Source organism: Mustelus asterias, chromosome 26, assembly GCF_964213995.1.
Source record: "Mustelus asterias chromosome 26, sMusAst1.hap1.1, whole genome shotgun sequence".
NCBI classification, from domain to species: Eukaryota; Metazoa; Chordata; class Chondrichthyes; order Carcharhiniformes; family Triakidae; genus Mustelus; species Mustelus asterias.
In genome coordinates this window covers 42,351,437-42,371,224 of record NC_135826.1, presented here as the reverse complement: position 1 = coordinate 42,371,224, position 19,788 = coordinate 42,351,437, and the positions used below count along the sequence as shown (strand labels likewise).

The 19,788-nt window shown below is 47.2% G+C and overlaps 1 protein-coding gene across 1 annotated transcript in view; it reads left to right on the top strand.

Annotated features, from left to right (window-relative positions):
• Positions 1–2,923: 2,923 nt before the first annotated feature.
• The window catches only part of yjefn3 (YjeF N-terminal domain containing 3), a 61,347-nt gene continuing 44,482 nt past the window's right edge, over positions 2,924–19,788 (top strand). Inside the window, exons 1-2 of the mRNA XM_078198738.1 lie at positions 2,924–3,054; positions 9,826–9,934. Coding sequence (XP_078054864.1) covers positions 2,924–3,054; positions 9,826–9,934 — 240 coding nt within the window. The remainder of the gene's footprint in view (positions 3,055–9,825; positions 9,935–19,788) is intronic.

The following is a 19,788-nucleotide window of genomic DNA, read 5'->3' as shown; positions in this document are numbered from 1 at the left end:
GAGATGGGGAGAAATTCCTTCCCCCAGAGGGTTGTGAATCTTTGGAATTCTCTACCCCAAAGAGCTGTGGATGCTCCATTGTGGAATATTTTCAAGACCGAGACTGATAGGCTTTTGGAATTAAAGGAACAAAAAGGATGTGATTGCACTGGAGGGAGTGCAGAGGAGATTCACCAGGATGCTGCCTGGGGTGGAGCATTGAAGTTATGAAGTGAGGTTGGATAGGCTTGGGTTGTTTTCGTTGGAGCAGAGAAGACTGAGGGGCGACCTGATTGAGGTATACAAGATTATGAGGGGCATGGACAGGGTGGATAGGGAGCAGCTGTTCCCCTTATTTGAAGGGTCAGTCACGAGGGGACAGAGGTTCAAGGTGAGGGGCAGGAGGTTTAGGGGGATGTGAGGAAAAGCTTTTTTACCCAAAAGGTGGTGACGGTCTGGAATGCGCTGCCTGGGAGGGTGGTGGAGGCGGGTTGCCTCGCATCCTTTAAAAATTACCTGGATGAGCACTAGGCACGTCATAACATTCAGGGCTATGGCTGAAGTGCTGGTAGATAGGATCAGCTGTGTATTCAGATGTTTCTCCTGTGTTGGTGCAGACTTGATGGGCCGAAGGACCTCTTCTGCACTGTATGATTCTACGATTCTATGAATTATGGGATGGGGACCATGCAGGAAGGAGGAGCTGACCTTGTGGGTCGGTGAAACAGACTCAAAAGGTTTCTCCAGCTAGAAATTTCTTAATATAAAATAGAGGCAAAATACTCTGGATGCTGGAAATCTGAAACAAAAACAGAAAATGCTGGAAAATCTCAGCAGGTCTGGCGTCCTCTGCGGAGAGAGAACAGGGCCAACGTTTCGAGTCAGGATGTCATCTCGACTCATATCGTTGGCTCTATTCTCTCCCGATGTGGAGATGCCGGCGTTGGACTGGGGTAAACACAGTAAGAAGTTTAACAACACCAGGTTAAAGTCCAACAGGTTTATTTGGTAGCAAAAGCCACACAAGCTTTCGAAGCTCTAAGCCCCTTCTTCAGGTGAGTGGGAATTCTGTTCACAAACAGAGTTTATAAAGACACAGACTCAATTTACATGTTTCGATCTTGGTTTCCAGGCTGCGGCGTTTACTCTATTCTCTCCCCACAGATGCTGTCAGACCTGCTGAGATTTTCAAACATTTCTTAAGTTCTTTTGTAGATCCCTTTTCAAAGTTACTGTTGAATCTGCTTCCGACACCCTTTCAGCCAGTGTGTTCCAGGTCATAGCAACTCACAGCGTTAAAAACCCCCCCTGCTTCTTCAGCCAATTTCTCAACTTGACCAAAAGTGCAAAACAGACCTAAACAAATTGAGGTCAGTGAAATTAAAAAGATATTCAGAGTTTTAAAACAGGCTGCCAATTTCATTCCATTATCATTTCCTACATTACAGGAGGGACCCACTTCAAAAGTATTTAATTGTTGTAAGGCTCTCTGGGCTGTTCTGTGATCCTAAAAGACACTGAGTTGAAACAGCCTGAATGTAAACTTTCCTGCTGTAATTACAGCTCCCGACAGTGGTGGCACTATCGAGTCTCGGCCTGAATTGTATATTGACACCACTTTGTCAGTGAGTTGGAGGTGAGGGTGGGACTTGATGGCAGGACTCAGTGGAGTCTAGTTAAACAGAAGGTTGCAGCAAAAAGTCAATCTGAAAAGAGTCTCAGTGAAAAGCGGCAAACAGAACTCATGACCGAAACTGCAGCCACTTCTCCCACAATTCAGGGGAGAAGTGACGCAAATTATTTCGGTAAATTCAACCCCAGTCGTTTATAGTGGTAAGGTCTACACATTTGATTGACAGGGGAATTATCCAATCATTCCCACTCCAATCATGAAGACTATCACTTGGAAACATTCCCATCCTCCAATCAGATCTATTTCCCAGTTATCCAAATTTCTGCCACCTAACCAGCAATGATATGAAATTAGGAGGAGGTGATGGCCGAGTGGTATTATCGCTAGACTCCCAATCCAGAAACTCAGCTCGTGTTCTGGGAATCCGGGTTCAAATCCCACCACGGCAGATGGTGGAATTTGAATCCAATAAAAAAAATTCAATTAAAAAAATCTGGAATTAAGAATCTACTGATAACCGTGAAACTATTGTCGGAAAAACCCATCTGGTTCACTAATGTCCTTTGGAGAAGGAAATCTGCCGTCCTTACCCGGTCTGGCTGACATGTGACTCCAGAGCCAAAGCAATGGGATTGACTCTCAACTGCCCTCGGGCAACTAAGGATGGGCAGTAAATGCTGGTTAGCCATGTCTCACAAATGAATTTTAAAAAGTTGAGAGTCAACCTCTGTTGTGGCTCTGGAGTCACATGTAGGCCGGACTGGGTAAGGATGGCAGATTTCCTTCCCAAAAGAATATTAGTGAACCTGATGGGTTTTACCGACAATCGATTCATGGTCATCAGTAGATTCTTCATTCCACCGCCCTTTTTTTTTTTCACTGAGTTCAAATTCTACCGCCTGCCGTGGCGGGATTCGAACCCAGGTCCCCAGAACATTAGCTGAGTTTCTAGATTAATGGTCTAGTGATAATGCCACTAGGCCATCGCCTCCCCAACTGCCTCTTCAAGGGCAACTAGGGGGATGGGCAATAAATGCTGGCCAGCCTGCAATGCCCATGTCCCACGAATGAATTTTAAAAAGGATTACATTGTGACATTAAATTGAAAATTGACTTGTATCTGTGTGTCTGGATCCAATTATTTCCTAAATCTCTAACCCCATCTTTCCCAAAAAATATACTAAGGGTGGGAGTTTCCTGCCCTTCCTGCCAGCAGGATCTTCCAGTCCCGCTGGAAGCCATCCCCCCCCTCCCCCCGGCCCCCCTCCCCTGGAGTGGGTTCCCTGATAGCAGGATGGGCAAGCCATAAAGATGCCTTTGGTCGCAACGGGACCAGAAGATCTTGCTGATGGCCAATGGCAAGCCCCATTCGCCACCGGAAAACACGCCGCAGGGGGCCGGAAAATCCCGGCTCAAGTCTTCACGGTGTTAACCATGTTTCAGTGGGTGGCACTCTCACCTCAATGAGAAGTCACCTCAACCGACTCAAGAACAGCTTCTTCCCAGCTGCCATCAGACTTTCGAATGGACCTACCTCGCATTAAGTTGATCTTTCTCTACACCCTAGCTATGGCTGTAACACTACATTCTGCACCCTCTCCTTTTCTTCTCTATGAACGGTATGGTTTGTCTGTATAGCGCGCAAGAAACAATACTTCTCACTGGATACTAATACATGTGACAATAATAAATCAAATCAAAAAAGTTAATTGGTTCAGAGATTTGAACACAAACTGTAGTCTAATACCCCCAGTGCCGCACAGAGGGGATGCTACACTGGCAGAGCTGCCGTCTTTCAGACGAGACCTCAACCTGAGGCCCTCTTTGCCCTCTCAGGTGAACATAACAGATCTCATGGCAGTATTTTTAAGAAGAGCAGGAATGTTCTCCCGCGTGTCCTGGACAATATTTATCCCTTAACCGACAACCACAAAAATAGATGATGCAGTCATTAATTACCAGTTGTGTGCAAATTGGCAGCTGCGTTTCCTACACTTCAAAAAGTACTTCATTGGCTGTAAAACCCTCCGGGACGTCCTGGGATTGTGAAAGACGGTATCGAAATGTAAGTCCTTTCCTTCACTCCTCATGTGCTGCGCTGCGGGAGATTGAGTTAATCAAATAAAAAGGAAGAAAATTGGCTTGGCAATGGGTGGCAGAAGGTGATAAAAGGCGAGGACTCTTGCTGAGGTGGAGACGGGGGCGGTAACTAACAGATCTTCACAGCAATCTATTCCTGGTGCTTAAAGAATTCATAAAACTCGCACTCACAAGATGCAAAGAAAAATCAGCTCACTCCACTGAAAACTTGGCGTGGTAACAATACTGGGGCTGGAGCCTGTCACAAAAGGCAATAAACACTGGTTATTAAAAACTGGAATATGCCAGTCTATGATTTTCCGCTGCATTACGATTCACGTGCTTTGTGACTTGTTGTTGAAGTAAACTTATACAGTGTAGGGTGCTTAGGGATGAACTGGTCGTTCCTAATTTTGTTCCTCCCCACCCCCCCTAGGGGCTTCCCTAACCTCATGTCTCTGTTGCAAGTTCAGCAATAGCGATTGAGCACTGTGCTTAGTCAATAGCTCCACTATTCATAGAATCATAGAAACCCTACAGGGCAGAAAGAGGCCATCTGGCCCATCGAGTCTGCACCAACCACAATCCCACCCAGGCCCTACCCCCATATCCCTACACATTTACCCGCTAATCCCTCTAACCTATGCATCTCAGGACAATAAGGGGCAATTTTAGCATGGCCAATCAACCTAACCCGTACATCTTTAGACTGTGGGAGGAAACCGGAGCACCCGGAGGAAACCCACGCAGACACAAGGAGAATGTGCAAACTCCACACAGACAGTGACCCAAGCCGGGAATGGAACCCAGGCCCCTGGAGTTGTGAAGCAGCAGTGCTAACCACTGTGCTACAACTATTGTTGTATCTACCAGGGTGTTAACCTGGTGTTGTGAGACTTCTTACTGTGCCCACTAGGGTGGTTAAAGGTGAACCACATTTCTCCTCATCTCAGTCCTATATCCTCAGACTGTGATCCCTAGCTCTGGACACCCCGCCATTGGGAACATCCTTCCTGCATCTACCCTGTCTAGCCCTGTTAGAATTTCATAGGTGTCTATGAGATTCCCCGTCGTTCTTCTGAACTCCAGCGAATATAATCCTAACTGACTCAACCTCTCCTCATATGTCAGTCTTGCCATCCCAGGAATCAGTCTAGTAAACCTTCCCTGCGCTCCCACTATAGCAAAAAAATCCTTCCTCAGATAAGGAAACCAAAACTGCACACAGTATTCCAGGTGTGGTCTCACCATGGCCCTGTATAATTGCAGCAAGACATCCCTGCTCCTGTACTCAAATCTTCTCGCTTTGAAGGACAACATACCATTTATCTTCTTCACTGCAACTGGTGTACAAGGACACCCAGGTCTCATTGCACATTCCCCTCTTTCAATCTATAACCACTCAGATAATAATTTGTCTTCCTGTTTTTGCTACCAAAGTGGATAACGTCACATTCACCCACATTATCTGCCATGCATTTGCCACTCACTCAACTTGTCCAAATCATACTGAAGTATCTCTGCATCCTCCTCACAGTCCATCCTCCCACCCAGTTGTATGTCGTCTGGAAATATTACATTTAGTTCCCTGAACTAAATCATTTTATATTGTGAATAGCTGGGGTCCTAGCACCAGTCCATGCGGTACTCCCACTAGTCACTGCCTGCCATTCAGAAAAAGACCAGTTTATTCCTACTCTTTGTTTCCTGTCTGCCAACCAGTTTTCTATCCACCTCAATACACTACCCCCAATCCCATGCACTTTAATTTTACACACTAATCTCTTATGTGGGACTTTGTCGAAAGCCTTCTCAAAGTCAAAATAAACCACATCCACTGGCTCCCCCTCATCAACTCTACAAGTTACAATCTCGAAGAATTCCAGTAGATTTGTCAAGCATGATTTCCCTTTGGTAAATCCATATTGATTCTGTCTGATCCTGCCACTGTTTATCAAGTGCTGTGCTATAAAATCTTTGATAATAGATTCTAGTATTTTCCCCACCACTGACATCAGGCTGACTGGTCTAAACTCTCTACTTCCCTTTTTAAATAGCTATAATAATGTACGATAGTTGCATTAGCTACTCTCCAAACTGTTGGAGCTGTTCCAGAGTCTATAGAATCTTGGAAGATGTCCACCAATGCATCCATTATTTCTATGGTCGCTTCCATAAATGTTCTAGAATGTAGATTATCTGGCCCTGGGTATTAATCGGCCTTCAATCCCATCAATTTCCCCAGCACCATTTCTCTACTAATACTGATCTCCTTCAGTCTCTCCCTCTCACTAAACCCTGTGTTCTCCAACATTTCTGTCACATTATTTATGTCCTTCTTTGTAAAGACAGAATCAAAGTATGTACTTAGTTGGTCAGCCATTTTTTTGTTCCACATTACAAATTTCCCTGTTTCTGTCTGTAAGGGACCTACATTTGTCTTCATATTTCCTCTTCACATACCTATAGAAACATTTACAGTCAGTTTTTATGTTCCCCACAAGCTTACTCTCTACTTTCCTCTTGTTAACCAATCCTTTTGTCCTCCTTTGCTTCCCACATAGAGCAGGAGGAGCACACTATGACTTTGAGCTCTCCTTCCAAGACTTACTCTTTTAAATTGAATCTTTTGGAAGATACCTAAAATCAAATGATAGCATTTACTCTAGGGTCCTTCTTCCCCGGTCCTCATTAACTTTAGAATATAACCCTTACAAACTATAAGCTATAAAAGTAGTAACTACTTACCCGACCATATTCGCCCAATCAGCTGCTTCCACTTGTCCCGTGTCACTTTTCAATCCTGAATTTACCTCAGGAGCTCCGAACTCCAGGCTCGCACTCCATTCTCAGTCTGCTCTCTCTCGCGCTCTCTATCCTCCTGTCTCCGTTCTCAATCTGCTCTCTCTCACTCTCTTTATCCTCCCGCTCCATTCTCAGTCTGCTCTCTCTCGCTCTCTCTATCCTCCCAGTTCTGTTCTCAGTCTGCTCTCTCTCACTCTCTCTATCCTCCTGATTCTGTTCTCTGTCTGCTCTCTCTCGCTCTCTCTATCCTCCCGATTCTGTTCTCTGTCTGCTCTCTCTCGCTCTCTCTATCCTCCTGTCTCCGTTCTCAGTCTGCTCTCTCTCGCTCTCTCTATCCTCCCGATTCCGTTCTCTGTCTGCTCTCTCTCGCTCTCTTTATCCTCCCATGCCTGTAATTGTTAATCATCCTCGCTGGAACATACCTCTGTCTTGTTAGTTTTATCCTTAGTTTTGATCACAAAATCAATTCTAATTGAACACAGATTAATTAAATCTTCCCTCTGCAACCTGTAATCACTTAAAAACCAAGATAAACTCAGGTCTTCTTTCCTATTCTTTTCAACTTGTTGATGAACTACTGTGTGGATCTTGGCCCTTCACTGGAGTTTCTCAGTTTCATAGAATCATAGAATCCCTACAGTGCTGAAGGTGGCCATTTGGTCCATCGAGTCTGCAGCGACCACAATACCACCCATGACCTATTCCTATAACCCCACATATTTATCCTGCTAATCCCCCCTGACACTAGAGTCAATGTAAGATGCCAATGCACCTAACCCGCACAATTTTGGACAGTGGGAGGAAACCAGAGCACCCGGAGGAAACCCACGCAGACATGGGGAGAATGTGCAAACTCCACACAGACAGTGACCCGAGGCCAGAGTTGAACCCAGGTCCCTGGCGTTGTGAGGCAGCAGTGCTAACCACTGTGCCACCCCACCATGCATTCCTATTTCCGCAAGTCTACATTATAGATAATCAATTCTATGACTTCCTCAACATCATTTCCCAAATCTGTGATCTGTACTGTCCAGAAGGACAAGGGCAGCAGGCACAAGGGAACCCCACCACCGCCAATCCCCTCAAAGGCCAGAATTCTGCAGCGGGTTCCTCGCTCCCGACTCTCCAAAGAATGTCCGACATCTACAAGGCACAAGCCAGGAGTGTGATGGATAAATGCAGCTCCAATAACACTCGAGAAGCTCAACACCATTCAGGGCAACACAGCCTGCTTGATTGGCACCCCCATCCATCACCTTCAAAAGCCTCCCCCACCATCGATGCACAGTGGCAGCAGTGTGAACCATCTACAAGATGCACTTTAGCAACTCACTAATACTCCTTCGACAAAATTTCCAAACATAGAAACATAAAAGATAGGAGCAGGAGGAGGCCATTCGGCCCTTCAAGCCTGCTCCGCCATTCATCACAATCGTGGCTGATCGTCCAATTCAATAGCCTAATCCTGCTTTCTCCCCATAACCTTTGATCCCATTCGCCCCAAGTGCTATATCCAGCCACCTCTTGAATACATTCAATGTTTTGGCATCAACTACTTCCTGTGGTAATGAATTCCACAGGCTCACCACTCTTTGGGTGAAGAAATGTCTCCTCACCTCCGTCCCAAATGGTCTACTCTACAATTGAAAAGCAAAGAGTAGTTCCCACTCCCCATCTCCCCTCCCCGACTCAACAACCTCCCATCCCCAAATTCAAGGTTCTTGGGCTGGATTTTCGGGGAGTCAGGTTGACTCTGGAGGCTTTTAAAAATGGCAGGCAGAACCCAAATCCAGGACTCTCACTCTCATTCCCAGTGCTGCCGATTCCTGTTGGTGTGGGACAAGGCCACAAGCCCACAAACGGCTCTCCAAGACTGTCTGGTCCCATTGTGGGGGTGGACATCTCACACCCCCTGGCAATTTCCGTAGAGTCGGGGCAGGTGGTTCATGTCCCCTCAGAGGAGTGCTGAAGCATATTGTGAATTTTGAAAGGTGTGTTTAAAAGGTGTCCAGATGCCTTCTCCATGTCCCTTCGTGACCTCCCAAACCCACCCACCCTCTCCCTATGGCCCTGGCTCCCTCCCACTGCACTATCACAACACCCATTCAAACATCTCCTCGATATAGCTGCTGCTCTCTGAGGCAGACTCACAGCTACAATCTCACATTCCAGCATTGAGTCAAATGATTGGTGCATCACAATGTTTTACTGACCAACCAACCCTGTTGCTGGGAAAGAAACACTTGCATTTATATAGCGTCTCTGACATCCCAAAGGAATTTACAGCCAATGAAACATCTTCGAAATGTAATCACCGTGGGTATGTAAAGTATCATAACCAAATCTTTTTTATTATGTGATATCATGTACCCAAAATGCCAGGGAGAACACCTCAACTGAAAGGCAGCCCGTCCAACAGTGCAGCACTCCCTCAGTACTGACCCTCTGACAGTGCGGCACTCCCTCAGCTCTGACCCTCTGACAGTGCGGCAGTCCCTCAGCACTGACCCTCTGACAGTGCGGCACTCCCTCAGTACTGACCCTCTGACAGTGCGGCACTCCCTCAGCACTGACCATCTGACAGTGCGGCACTCCCTCAGCACTGACCCTCTGACAGTGCGGCACTCCCTCAGCACTGACCCTCTGACAGTGCGGCACTCCCTCAGCACTGACCCTCTGACAGTGCGGCACTCCCTCAGCACTGACCCTCTGACAGTGCGGCACTCCCTCAGCACTGACCCTCTGACAGTGCGGCGCTCCCTCAGTACCGACCCTCTGACAGTGTGGCACTCCCTCAGTACTGACCATCTGACAGTGTGGCACTCCCTCAGTACTGACCCTCTGACAGTGCGGCACTCCCTCAGCACTGACCCTCTGACAGTGCAGCACTCCCTCAGTACTGACCCTCTGACAGTGCGGCACTCCCTCAGTACTGACCCTCTGACAGTGCGGCACTCCCTCAGCACTGACCCTCTGACAGTGCGGCACTCCCTCAGCACTGACCCTCTGACAGTGCGGCACTCCCTCAATACTGACCCTCTGACAGTGCGGCACTCCCTCAGCACTGATCCTCTGACAGTGCGGCACTCCCTCAGTACTGACCCTCTGACAGTGCGGCACTCCCTCAGCACTGACCCTCTGACAGTGCGGCACTCCCTCAGTATTGCACTGGACTGTCAAGCTGGATTATGAGTTCATGGTTTTGGAATGGGACTTAAATCCTGACCTTCTGAGTCAGAGCTGAATGTTCTCCGATTGCTGTTGTAAGAAGTTCAGAGACCAGGAGATGATTCGCTTCTCACTGTCCCATTCTCTTGTATATTCTGCAGTAAAGAAGAGGCAAAGGAGCTGGAGGAGGAACTCTATGAAGAATACAGATTTGGGCAGCAGCAGTTAATAGAGATGTCTGGCCACAGCTGCGCCATGGCGATCGCTAAGGTGGGTAACTCGCAAACACCCTCTCTCAGAGCCTCCTAGCTCCCTCGCATGTCGCTGAGACTGGTCCAAACCAATAACACATGACAGGTGTCCAAAGGACATTCAGCATCATTGCACAGCCTTTAATCTCACTGCTCCTCCCTCTGCCCCTCAAAGACTAACACTGCAGATAGGGACAGGGTTACAGGTCAACCTGACAGCAGCCTCAGCGACCCCAGCCCCTCCCCCCCACCCGGTGTGAAAGGTCACAGCAGCTAACCACAAGCGATTCCACGTTTATGCTGAACTTTTAAGGAAATGTGGCGAGTGGTTTTTGATATCATATTTCAAAGAACCAAACATTACGAACGGTTTGCAAGTTGCAGAGGTTAGAGCTTGCTGTCAACAATTAACAGTAGACACAATATTGGGTGGGATTTTCCAGCCGCCCTCACCCTGAAACTGGGAAATCCCGCCCAAGGTTCATAAATTCATAAGATATCGGAGCAGAATTAGGCCATTCGGCCCATTGAGTCCGCTCCGCCATTCGATCATGGCTGATATGCTCCTCATCCCCATTTTCCTGCCTTCTCCCCATAACCCTTCAACCCATTACCAATTAAAAATCTGTCTAACTCCTCGTTAAATTTACTCACCGTCCCAGCATCCACCGCACTTTGGGGGAGCGAATTCCACAGATTCACAACCCTTTGGGAGAAGTAGTTTCTCCTCAACTCTGTTTTAAATTTGCTGCCCCTTATCCTAAAAATGTGACCTCTCGTCCTAGAATGCCCCACAAGAGGAAGCATCCGCTCCATGTCTACTTTATCCATACCTTTTATCATCCTGTATACCTCAATTTGATCTCCCCTCATTCTTCCAAATTCCAGAGAGTATCGGCCTAAACTGTTCAATCTCTCTTCATACGACAAACCCCTCATCTCTGGAATCAATCTGGTGAACCTCCTCTGAACTGCCTCCAATACCACTACAACTTTCCTCAAATAAGTCAATGGAACTTTCCATGGTCTGCCCCTCGCCTGCTCCGATTCCCATAGCAGGCGGGACAGGAAAATTCACCCCAACATTTGCAATGCAATTTCTTTTGCTAAAATAGAATCTGCTCAGAGAATGACAAATAGACAATGAATTTTCACTTTGATTCAACACTGGTGGATATTAATTTCAATACAATATTGATTTGTTTGCTCACACATTCTGTGTACAGTAAGAAGTCTCACAACACCAGGTTAAAGTCCAACAGGTTTACTTGGAATCACAAGTTTTCGGAGCTTCATCACTCACCTGATGAAGGAGCAGCGCTCCGAAAGCTCGTGATTCCAAATGAACCTGTTGGACTTTAACCTGGTGTTGTGAGACTTCTTACTGTGCCCACCCCAGTCCAACGCCGGCATCTCCACATCACATTCTGTGTGCATTGAAACACTGATTCACTGCTGAAATGTATATTAATTTGGGATTAATTAGCTAATAATGGCTACTGGCTTGGAGAGATTGTCAATTGGCCCATTCTTTGAAATGAATGCCTCCGGAGAAGGATAATCCAGCATCAAATGCAATGCTTGAAATCAACTGGACAGATAAAGGGAATAAATAATATTGATATAATTGGTGCAGAAATAGGAATCACTAAACAAAGAGATGCAGGTTGACAAGATTGTAAAAAAGCAGAAGGCTCGGTGCTCCCTTTCTTGAGTTTGCACATTCTCCCCATGTCTGCGTGGGTTTCCATTGGGTGCTCTGGTTTCCTCCCACAGTCCAAATATGTGTGGGTTAGGTGGATTGGCCATGGTAAATGCACTCGGTTACGGGGATGGGGCGGAGGGGAGGGCCTGGGTGGGATGTTCTTTCCGACAGTCTCGATGGGCCGAATGGTCTCTTCCTGCACAGTCGGGATTCTATGGTTCTACTCTGTGCTTCAATGGACATGGCTGAAAAGCAGCAGAATGTCTACTTATCTTGAATCTTCATTAAATCATATTGAAATACTATATTATGAAAAGGATTCGGAGGCAGGGCAGTGGGGCGGCACGGTGGTACAGTGGTTAGCACTGCTGCCTCATAGTGCCAGGGACCCAGGTTCAATTCCCAGCTTGGGTCACTGTCTGTGTGGAGTTTGCACATTCTCCCCGTGTCTGCGTGGGTTTCCTCCGGGTGCTCCAGTTTTCTCCCACAGTCTGAAAGATGTGCTGGTTAGATGCATTGTCCATGATAAAGTCTCCCTCAGTGTACCCGAACAGGCGCCGGAGTGTGACAACAAGGGGATTTTCACAGTAACTTCATTGTAGTGTTAATGTAAGCCTACTTGTGACTAATAAATAAATCTTAAAATCCCTCAATGACAGGTGAGGGAATTTTAGTTCAACTCATAATAAAACAGTGCAGAAAGAGGCCATTCAGCCCATCGAAGCTGCACCACCACAATCCCACCCAGGCCCTATCTCGTAACCCCACACATTTACCCTGCTACCCCCCTGACACTAAGGGGCAATTTAGCATGGCCAATCAATCTAACCCGCACATCTTTGGAGTGTGGGAGAAAACCGGAGCACCCGGAGGAAACTCACGCAGACATGGGGAGAATGTGCAAACTCCACACAGATGGTGATCCAAGACAGAAATCGAACCCAGGTCCCTGGCGCTGTGAGGCAGCAGTGCTAACCACTGTGCCACCATCTGAACTAATGTCGCATTAGTCTGTGCCTCTGGATTACTGGGCCAATAATGTTCTTTTCTACATCCCCTTAACTGGATCACAGCCTGTGCAATATAGGAACAGATGGAGGCCATTCAAGATTCGATTTCTGGCTTGGGTCACTGTCTGTGTGGAGTTTGCACATTCTCCCCGTGTCTGCATGGGTTTCCTCCGGGTGCTCCAGTTTCCTCCCACATTCTGAAAGACGTGCTGGTTAGATGCATTGGTCATGCTAAATTCTCCCTCAGTGTACCCGAACAGGTGCCGGAGTGTGGCGACTAGGGGATTTTCACAGTAACTTCATTGCAGTGTTAATGTAAGTCTTACTTGTGATTAATAAATAAACTTTACTTTCGAGAATTCAAGAGAAACTCTTCACTCATTGAGTGGTGAGAATGTGGAACTCATCACCTCAGGGTGTATTTGAACTGAATAATATCAATTCATTTAAGGGGAAACGAGATAAAGAGATGAGGGAGAAATGAATGTAAAGATGTAGGAAGTCTCCGGCCTCCCACTCCCGTGTTTCCCCATGGCGGGAGGTGGTGTTCCGTTCACTCGTGGTGGGATTCTCTGGTCCTGTCGCTGCCAATGGGAATTCCCATTGATGTCACCCCACGCCAGCGGAAAACCCGCGGGAGAGGGTGCACTGGGAGGGGACCGGAGAATCCCGCCGGCATGAGCGGCCAGAGAATTCCCCCCATAGTGTAATGTCACAGGATATCTGCTAGGAGGTTACATGGCAGAGATCTCAGGCCAACATTTGCAGATATAGAAACATGAGAAGTAAGAGCAGGACATGCAACTCTTCAAGCCTGCTCTGCTATTCAGGAGTTTGATGGAATACTTCTCACTTGCCTGGATGGGTGCAGCTCCAACAACACTCAAGAAGCTCGACACCATCCAGGACAAAGCAGCCCCGCTTGATTGGCACCACATCCACAAACATCCACTCCCTCCACCACCGACGCTCAGTCGCAGCAGAGTGTACTATCTACAAGATGCACTGCGGCAATTCACCAAAGATCCTTAGACAGCACCTTCCAAACCCACAACCACTTCCATCTAGAAAGACAAGGGCAGCAGATACATGGGAACACCACCACCTTTAAATTCCCCTCCATCCTGACTTGGAAATATATCGTCATTCCTTAGTAGTTTATGAGTCAAAATCCTGGAATTCACTCCCTAACGGCATTGTGGGTCAACCCACAGCACATGGACTGCAGCGATTCAAGAAGGCAGCTCAACACCACCTTAGAAGACAGAGGGTGGTAGTGGAAGGGTCTTTTTCCGGCTGGAGGCCTGTGACTAGTGGTGTACCGCAGGGCTCTGTATTGGGACCTCTGCTGTTTGTGATTTATATAAAGGATCTGGAAGAAGGAGTAACTGGGGTGATCAGTAAGTTTGCGGACGACACAAAACTGGCAGGACTTGCAGATAGGGAGGAACATTGTCAGAGGCTACAGAAAGATATAGATAGGCTGGAAATTTGGGCAAGGAAATGGCAGATGGAGTTCAATCCTGATAAATGCGAAGTGATGCATTTTGGTGGGAATAATGTAGGGAGGAGCTACACGATAAATGGAAGAACCATAAAGGGTGTAGAGACGCAGAGGGACCTGGGTGTGCAAGTCCACAGATCTTTGAAGGTGACGTCACAGGTGGAGAAGGTGGTGAAGAAGGCATATGGCATGCTTGCCTTTATAGGACGGGGCATAGAGTATAAAAGTTGGGGTCTGATGTTGCAGATGTATAGAACGTTGGTTCGGCCGCATTTGGAATACTGCGTCCAGTTCTGGTCGCCACACTACCAGAAGGACGTGGAGGCTTTGGAGAGAGTACAGAGGAGGTTTACCAGGATGTTGCCTGGTATGGAGGGGCTTGGTTATGAGGAGAGATTGGGGAAACTGGGGTTGTTCTCCTTGGAAAGACGGAGGATGAGGGGAGACTTAATAGAGGTGTATAAAATTATGAAAGGCATAGATAGGGTGAACGGTGGGAAGCTTTTCCCCGGGTCGGTGGTGACGTTCACGAGGGGTCATAGGTTCAAGGTGAAGGGGGGGAGGTTTAACACAGATATCAGAAGGACATATTTCACACAGAGGGTCGTGGTGGCCTGGAATGTGTTGCCGGGCAAGGTGGTGGAGGCGGACACACTGGGAACGTTTAAGACTTATCTAGACAGCTATATGAACGGAGTGGGAATGGAGGGATACAAAAGAGTGATCTAGTTTGGACCAGGGAGCGGCGCGGGCTAATTGTTCCTGGTTTCTCGTTTCAAGGCTTCATTCTACGATCATCTTGCTGGTGCCAGTACAGAGTGAGACTGCGGATAGTTGGGAACCTGTCTCGGGGGCAGGGGATTCATATGGTGTTCGTGGAAGTGGAAATGACTAGGGTTGGGAAGCATTTTCCGATCGGGGCCATTGTGATCTCCTGGACTCGTTTCGATCGCCTCAGGGGGTCGGAGAGGAATTTCCCAGATTTTTTTTCCCCATATTGGCCCTGGGGTTTTTCACTCTGGGTTTTCGCCTCTCCCTGGAGATCACATGGTCTGGAATGGGGGGGTGGGGGTAAGTTAATAGGTTGTAATGAACAAAGCATCGTAGCTGTGAGGGACAGCTCGGTGGATAGGATATTGGTATGTAGATAGGCTGGAAAATTGGGTGGGGATCCTGGATTCAGGATTCAATCCTGGACCGGGGAGCGGCGCGGGCTTGGAGGGCCGAAGGGCCTGTTCCTGTGCTGTATTGTTCTTTGTTCTTTGTTTGTTCTCAAGGGCAACTAGGGATGGGCAATAAATGCTGATCAGCCAGCGACGCCCATGTCCCACGAAGAAATTTTTTAAAATACAACCATGACTGATCTTCTGCTTCAAGTCTACTATCCCACACTCTCTCTTAAGTCCCTTAATTTTTGTACCCCAAAATCTAAGAATCTCTCTCTTGAATAGACTCAGTAACTGATAATCCACAGCTCTTTGTGGTAGAGAATGCAAAAGATTCAAAACCCTCTGAGTGAAGAAACTTCTCCCCATCCCAGTCCTGACTGGCTGACCTCTAACTCTGAGGCTATGGCCCCAGTTCTCGACTCTTCAGCCAGGGGAAGCAGCCTCTGTGTCTTCTTTATTCAGAGCTGATAGTTACTGATTCTTACTCCCTAATTTCAAAGTATTAGAAACCAATTAATTATCCAATCCCAGCAACTCCCAGTTCCATACATGGAGGCTATTCAGCGCACTGTGGGGTAGAATTGTCCAATTAACCCCAGGTTTATTGTCCTGCAGCTTAGCAACTGTTAATGAAAGCCAACGCGCATTACGGCTGCTGGGAGTTGGGGTATGAGGCTTTTTCTTGGCTTGGCCTATGTTCCTGAACCCATCTTGGCAATGCAAACATCACCTTTGCTCCTGTTAGCTGGAGCTATTTCCTTCCATACTTTTTCCATTATTCCCAGTTAAGACAACAGGTTGCCTGACGTTTAATAAAAATGTAAACCCTAGCGGTTTTCCAATCCTCTGCTCCTTGTCTCATGTTTAATGAGCTGCAAAATATTTCAGCCATGGCTCCCAATACTCCTACCTTTCTTTCTTTGATTATTATTGGATGCATTCCATCTGAATATTCCAATTATTACACTGACCATTTTATGATTTTCTTGCCTCATTTTGCTCATGTCCCCTCCGATGGAGCCAAGTCTTGCTGCGACCATTACCTCACCCTCCTGGCAATTCTCCTGAGCTGGTGAGTGCCAGCGGCTACTGGGCTTTGCGGATCTCACTGTCGAACTTGACCCTTTCCTGACCCACTATCTCACCCCGCCCCCGATTATCCCTCCAACCAACTTCCACTGGGACTGTTTGATGTGCAATCAGAAAGAAAGAACTTGCATTGTTATAGCGCCTTTGATGACCACAGGATGCCCCAAAGCTCTTTACAACAGCAAATTATATTTATTTAGCCTTTTTAATGTAATGAAGGTGTTTCACATGGATCTTATGAAACAAATATGAAACAGAGCCACTATAGGAGACAAGTCAGATGACCAAAAGTTTGGTCAAAGAGGTAGAATCATCGAATCCCGACAGTGCAGAAGGAGGCCACTCGGCCCATCGAGTCAGCACCGAATACAATCCCTCCCAGGCCCTATCCCATAACCCCATGCATTTACCCTAGCTAGTCCCCCTGATACTAAGGGGCAATTTTAGCATGGCCAATCCACCCAACCCACACATCTTTGGTGTGTGGGAGGAAACCGGAGCATCCAGAGGAAACCCACGCAGACACAGAGAGAATATGAAAACTCCACACAGATAGTGTCCCAAGGCTGGAATTGAACCTGGGTCCCTGATGCTGTGAGACAGCAGTGCTAACCACTATGCCATCCATCAATTTGAAGGAGTGTCTAAAAGGAATCTCACAACACCAGGTTAAGGTCCAACAGGTTTATTTGTTATCACAAGCTTTTGGTGCGCTGCTCCTTCATCAGGTGAGTGCCTGGTGAAGGAGCAGCGCTCCGAAAGCTTGTGATACCAAATAAACCTGTTGGACTTTAACCTGGTGTTGTGAGGCTTCTTACGGTGCCCACCCCAGTCCAACGCCGGCATCTCCACATCATGTCTAAAAGGAGGCAGAGAAATGGAGATCTGTAGGATGGGTCTTCCAGAGCTTGGGATCCAGGCAACTGAAAGCATTAAAGGTGGAGCAACTAAAATTGGGGAGGTTAAAGAGGCCAAAGTTCAAAGAGCGCAACAATCTCAGAGATTGTGGAGCTGGACGGGATGGCAGAGATAGGGAGGGGGCGAGATCATAGAAATATTACAGCAAATAAAATGTTTGTAAAGTGTAGCCACTTTTGTAATATCAGAATCATGGAGGCCAATTCTCACACAGCAAGATTCCAAAAACAGCAATGAGATTAAGAATAAATCTTCTGCTTCATCTTAAGTTGGTGGAGGGATCTTCTACTAGGGAAAGCAGCTGTGTCGAAGAGCACCAGAGGATCATTTACCTCCAATGGAAAAGGGCCGTTAGTTCACATCCGAGAGACAGCGGCTCCAACACTCGTATTGTACAGTAGATCTCTTGAGCGAGGTCTGAACCCACGCCCTCCTGACTCAGGGCTGAGGGTGCTACCTACTGATCATGGCTGACTGAATTCAGGAACACAAACCCTCATTAATTTGCTTTGGGAGATTGAGGTCTTGTGTAGCATTGCCCCCTTGCCGCACTGATTGATAGCCACACATAAACCTCTACGACTCTATGACTCTAAGGTGAAGGAATGTAAAATCGCTGTCTCCAATGCACCCCTCCCTGATCAGCTCAATGCATTCTCTGCCCATTTTGAGCAAGAGGTCAGTGAGAGCACACCCTCCACCATGGAAGCTTCGGATGAACCTATAGCTGAGGTCACCATTGCAGCCTTCTCAAAGGTCAACCCACGGAAAACGACTGGCCCAGATGGAAAGGGTGCAGAGGAGATTTACCAGGATGTTGCCTGGTATGGTGGGAAGGTCTTATGAGGAAAGGTTGAGGGACTTGAGGCTGTTTTCATTAGAGAGAAGAAGGTTAAGAGGTGACTTAATAGAGGCATACAAGATGATCAGAGGATTAGATAGGGTGGATAGTGAGAACCTTTTTCCTCGGATGGTGATAGCTAACACGAGAGGACATAGCTTTAAATTGAGGGGTGATAGATATAGGACAGATGTCAGAGGTAGGTTCTTCACTCAGAGAGTAGTAAGGGCATGGAATGCTCAGCCTGCAGCAGTAGTGGACTCGCCAACATTAAGGGCATTTAAATGGTCATTGGATAAACATATGGATGATATTGGAATAGTGTAGGTTAGATGGGCTTTAGATTGGTTTCACAGGTCGGCGCAACATCGAGGGCCGAAGGGCCTGTACTGCGCTGTAATGTTCTATCTTCTATAAGATTCAACCTGCTGATTTGATGAGGTGCAATTAGCACACAGGCCACTGGAGGGAGCAGTCTATCAGTACCTATCTGCTCCTTAACCTGGGATATAGCTCATCCACTCAGGCCACCTCCACATGAGAGCAATTTATTGGATTATATAAGACGCACAGCACACAAACAGGCCATTCAGTCCAAATAGTCCATGCAGGTGTTTATGCTCCACTCGAATCCCCTATCTTTTTCCATCTAAATCTCCCAGTGTGTAACCCCCTCCCTCCTACACCTACCTCACATGCTTGTCGAGTTTCCTCTTAAATGCTATACCATTCAGTCAAACTTTTGCGGCGACTCCTATATTCTCACCACTCTTTTGATAAAGAATTTCCTTCTGAATTCTTGATGGATTTCTTGGTGTCTTCAGCACGGTGGCTCAGCGGTTAGCACTGCTGCCTCACAGCGCCAGGGACCTGGGTTTGATTCCTGGTCTTGGGTCACTGTCAGTGCGGACTCCGCACGTTCTCCCCGCGTCTGCGTGGGTTTCCTCCAGTTTCCGAAAGACGTGCTGGTTAGGTGTATTGGCCGTGCTAAATTCTCCCTCAGTGTACCCGAACAGGCGCCAGAGTGTGGCGACTGGAGGATTTTCAAAGTAACTGCATTGCAGTGTTAATGTAAGCCTACTTGTGACACTAATAAATAAACTTAAAACTTAAACTTATTGACGGCCTCCAGTTCTGCTTTTTCCCACAAAGGGAAACATTTCTTTGTGTCCAATCTGCCAGAACCTTTCAGAATTTTCAAGACCTCTCTTAGGACACTCTTCTTTTCAAAAGCGAGACTTTCCTGCAGTGTAAACACATATATTGCTGACATCAAGCTGGCAAATCTTCTCTGCACCCTCTCCAGTGCCTCTATATCCTTTTCATAACATGACGACCAGAACTGCACACAGTACTCAGAGTGGTCTAACCAAGGTTCAATACAGGCTTAAGGTTCCGCCCTTCAGAAGACTGATGGAATTGGATCCTGATTTGGGAATGTATCACCGTTCCTTCACTGTCGCTGGGTCAAAATCCTGGAACTCACTCCCTAATAGCACTGTGGGTGTACCTACACCACACAGCCTGCAGCGGTTCAAGAAGGCAGCTCACCACCACCTTCCCAAGGGGCAACTAGGGATGGGCAATAAATGCTGGCCTAGCCAGCGATGCCCATGGCCCATGAAGGAGCAAAACAG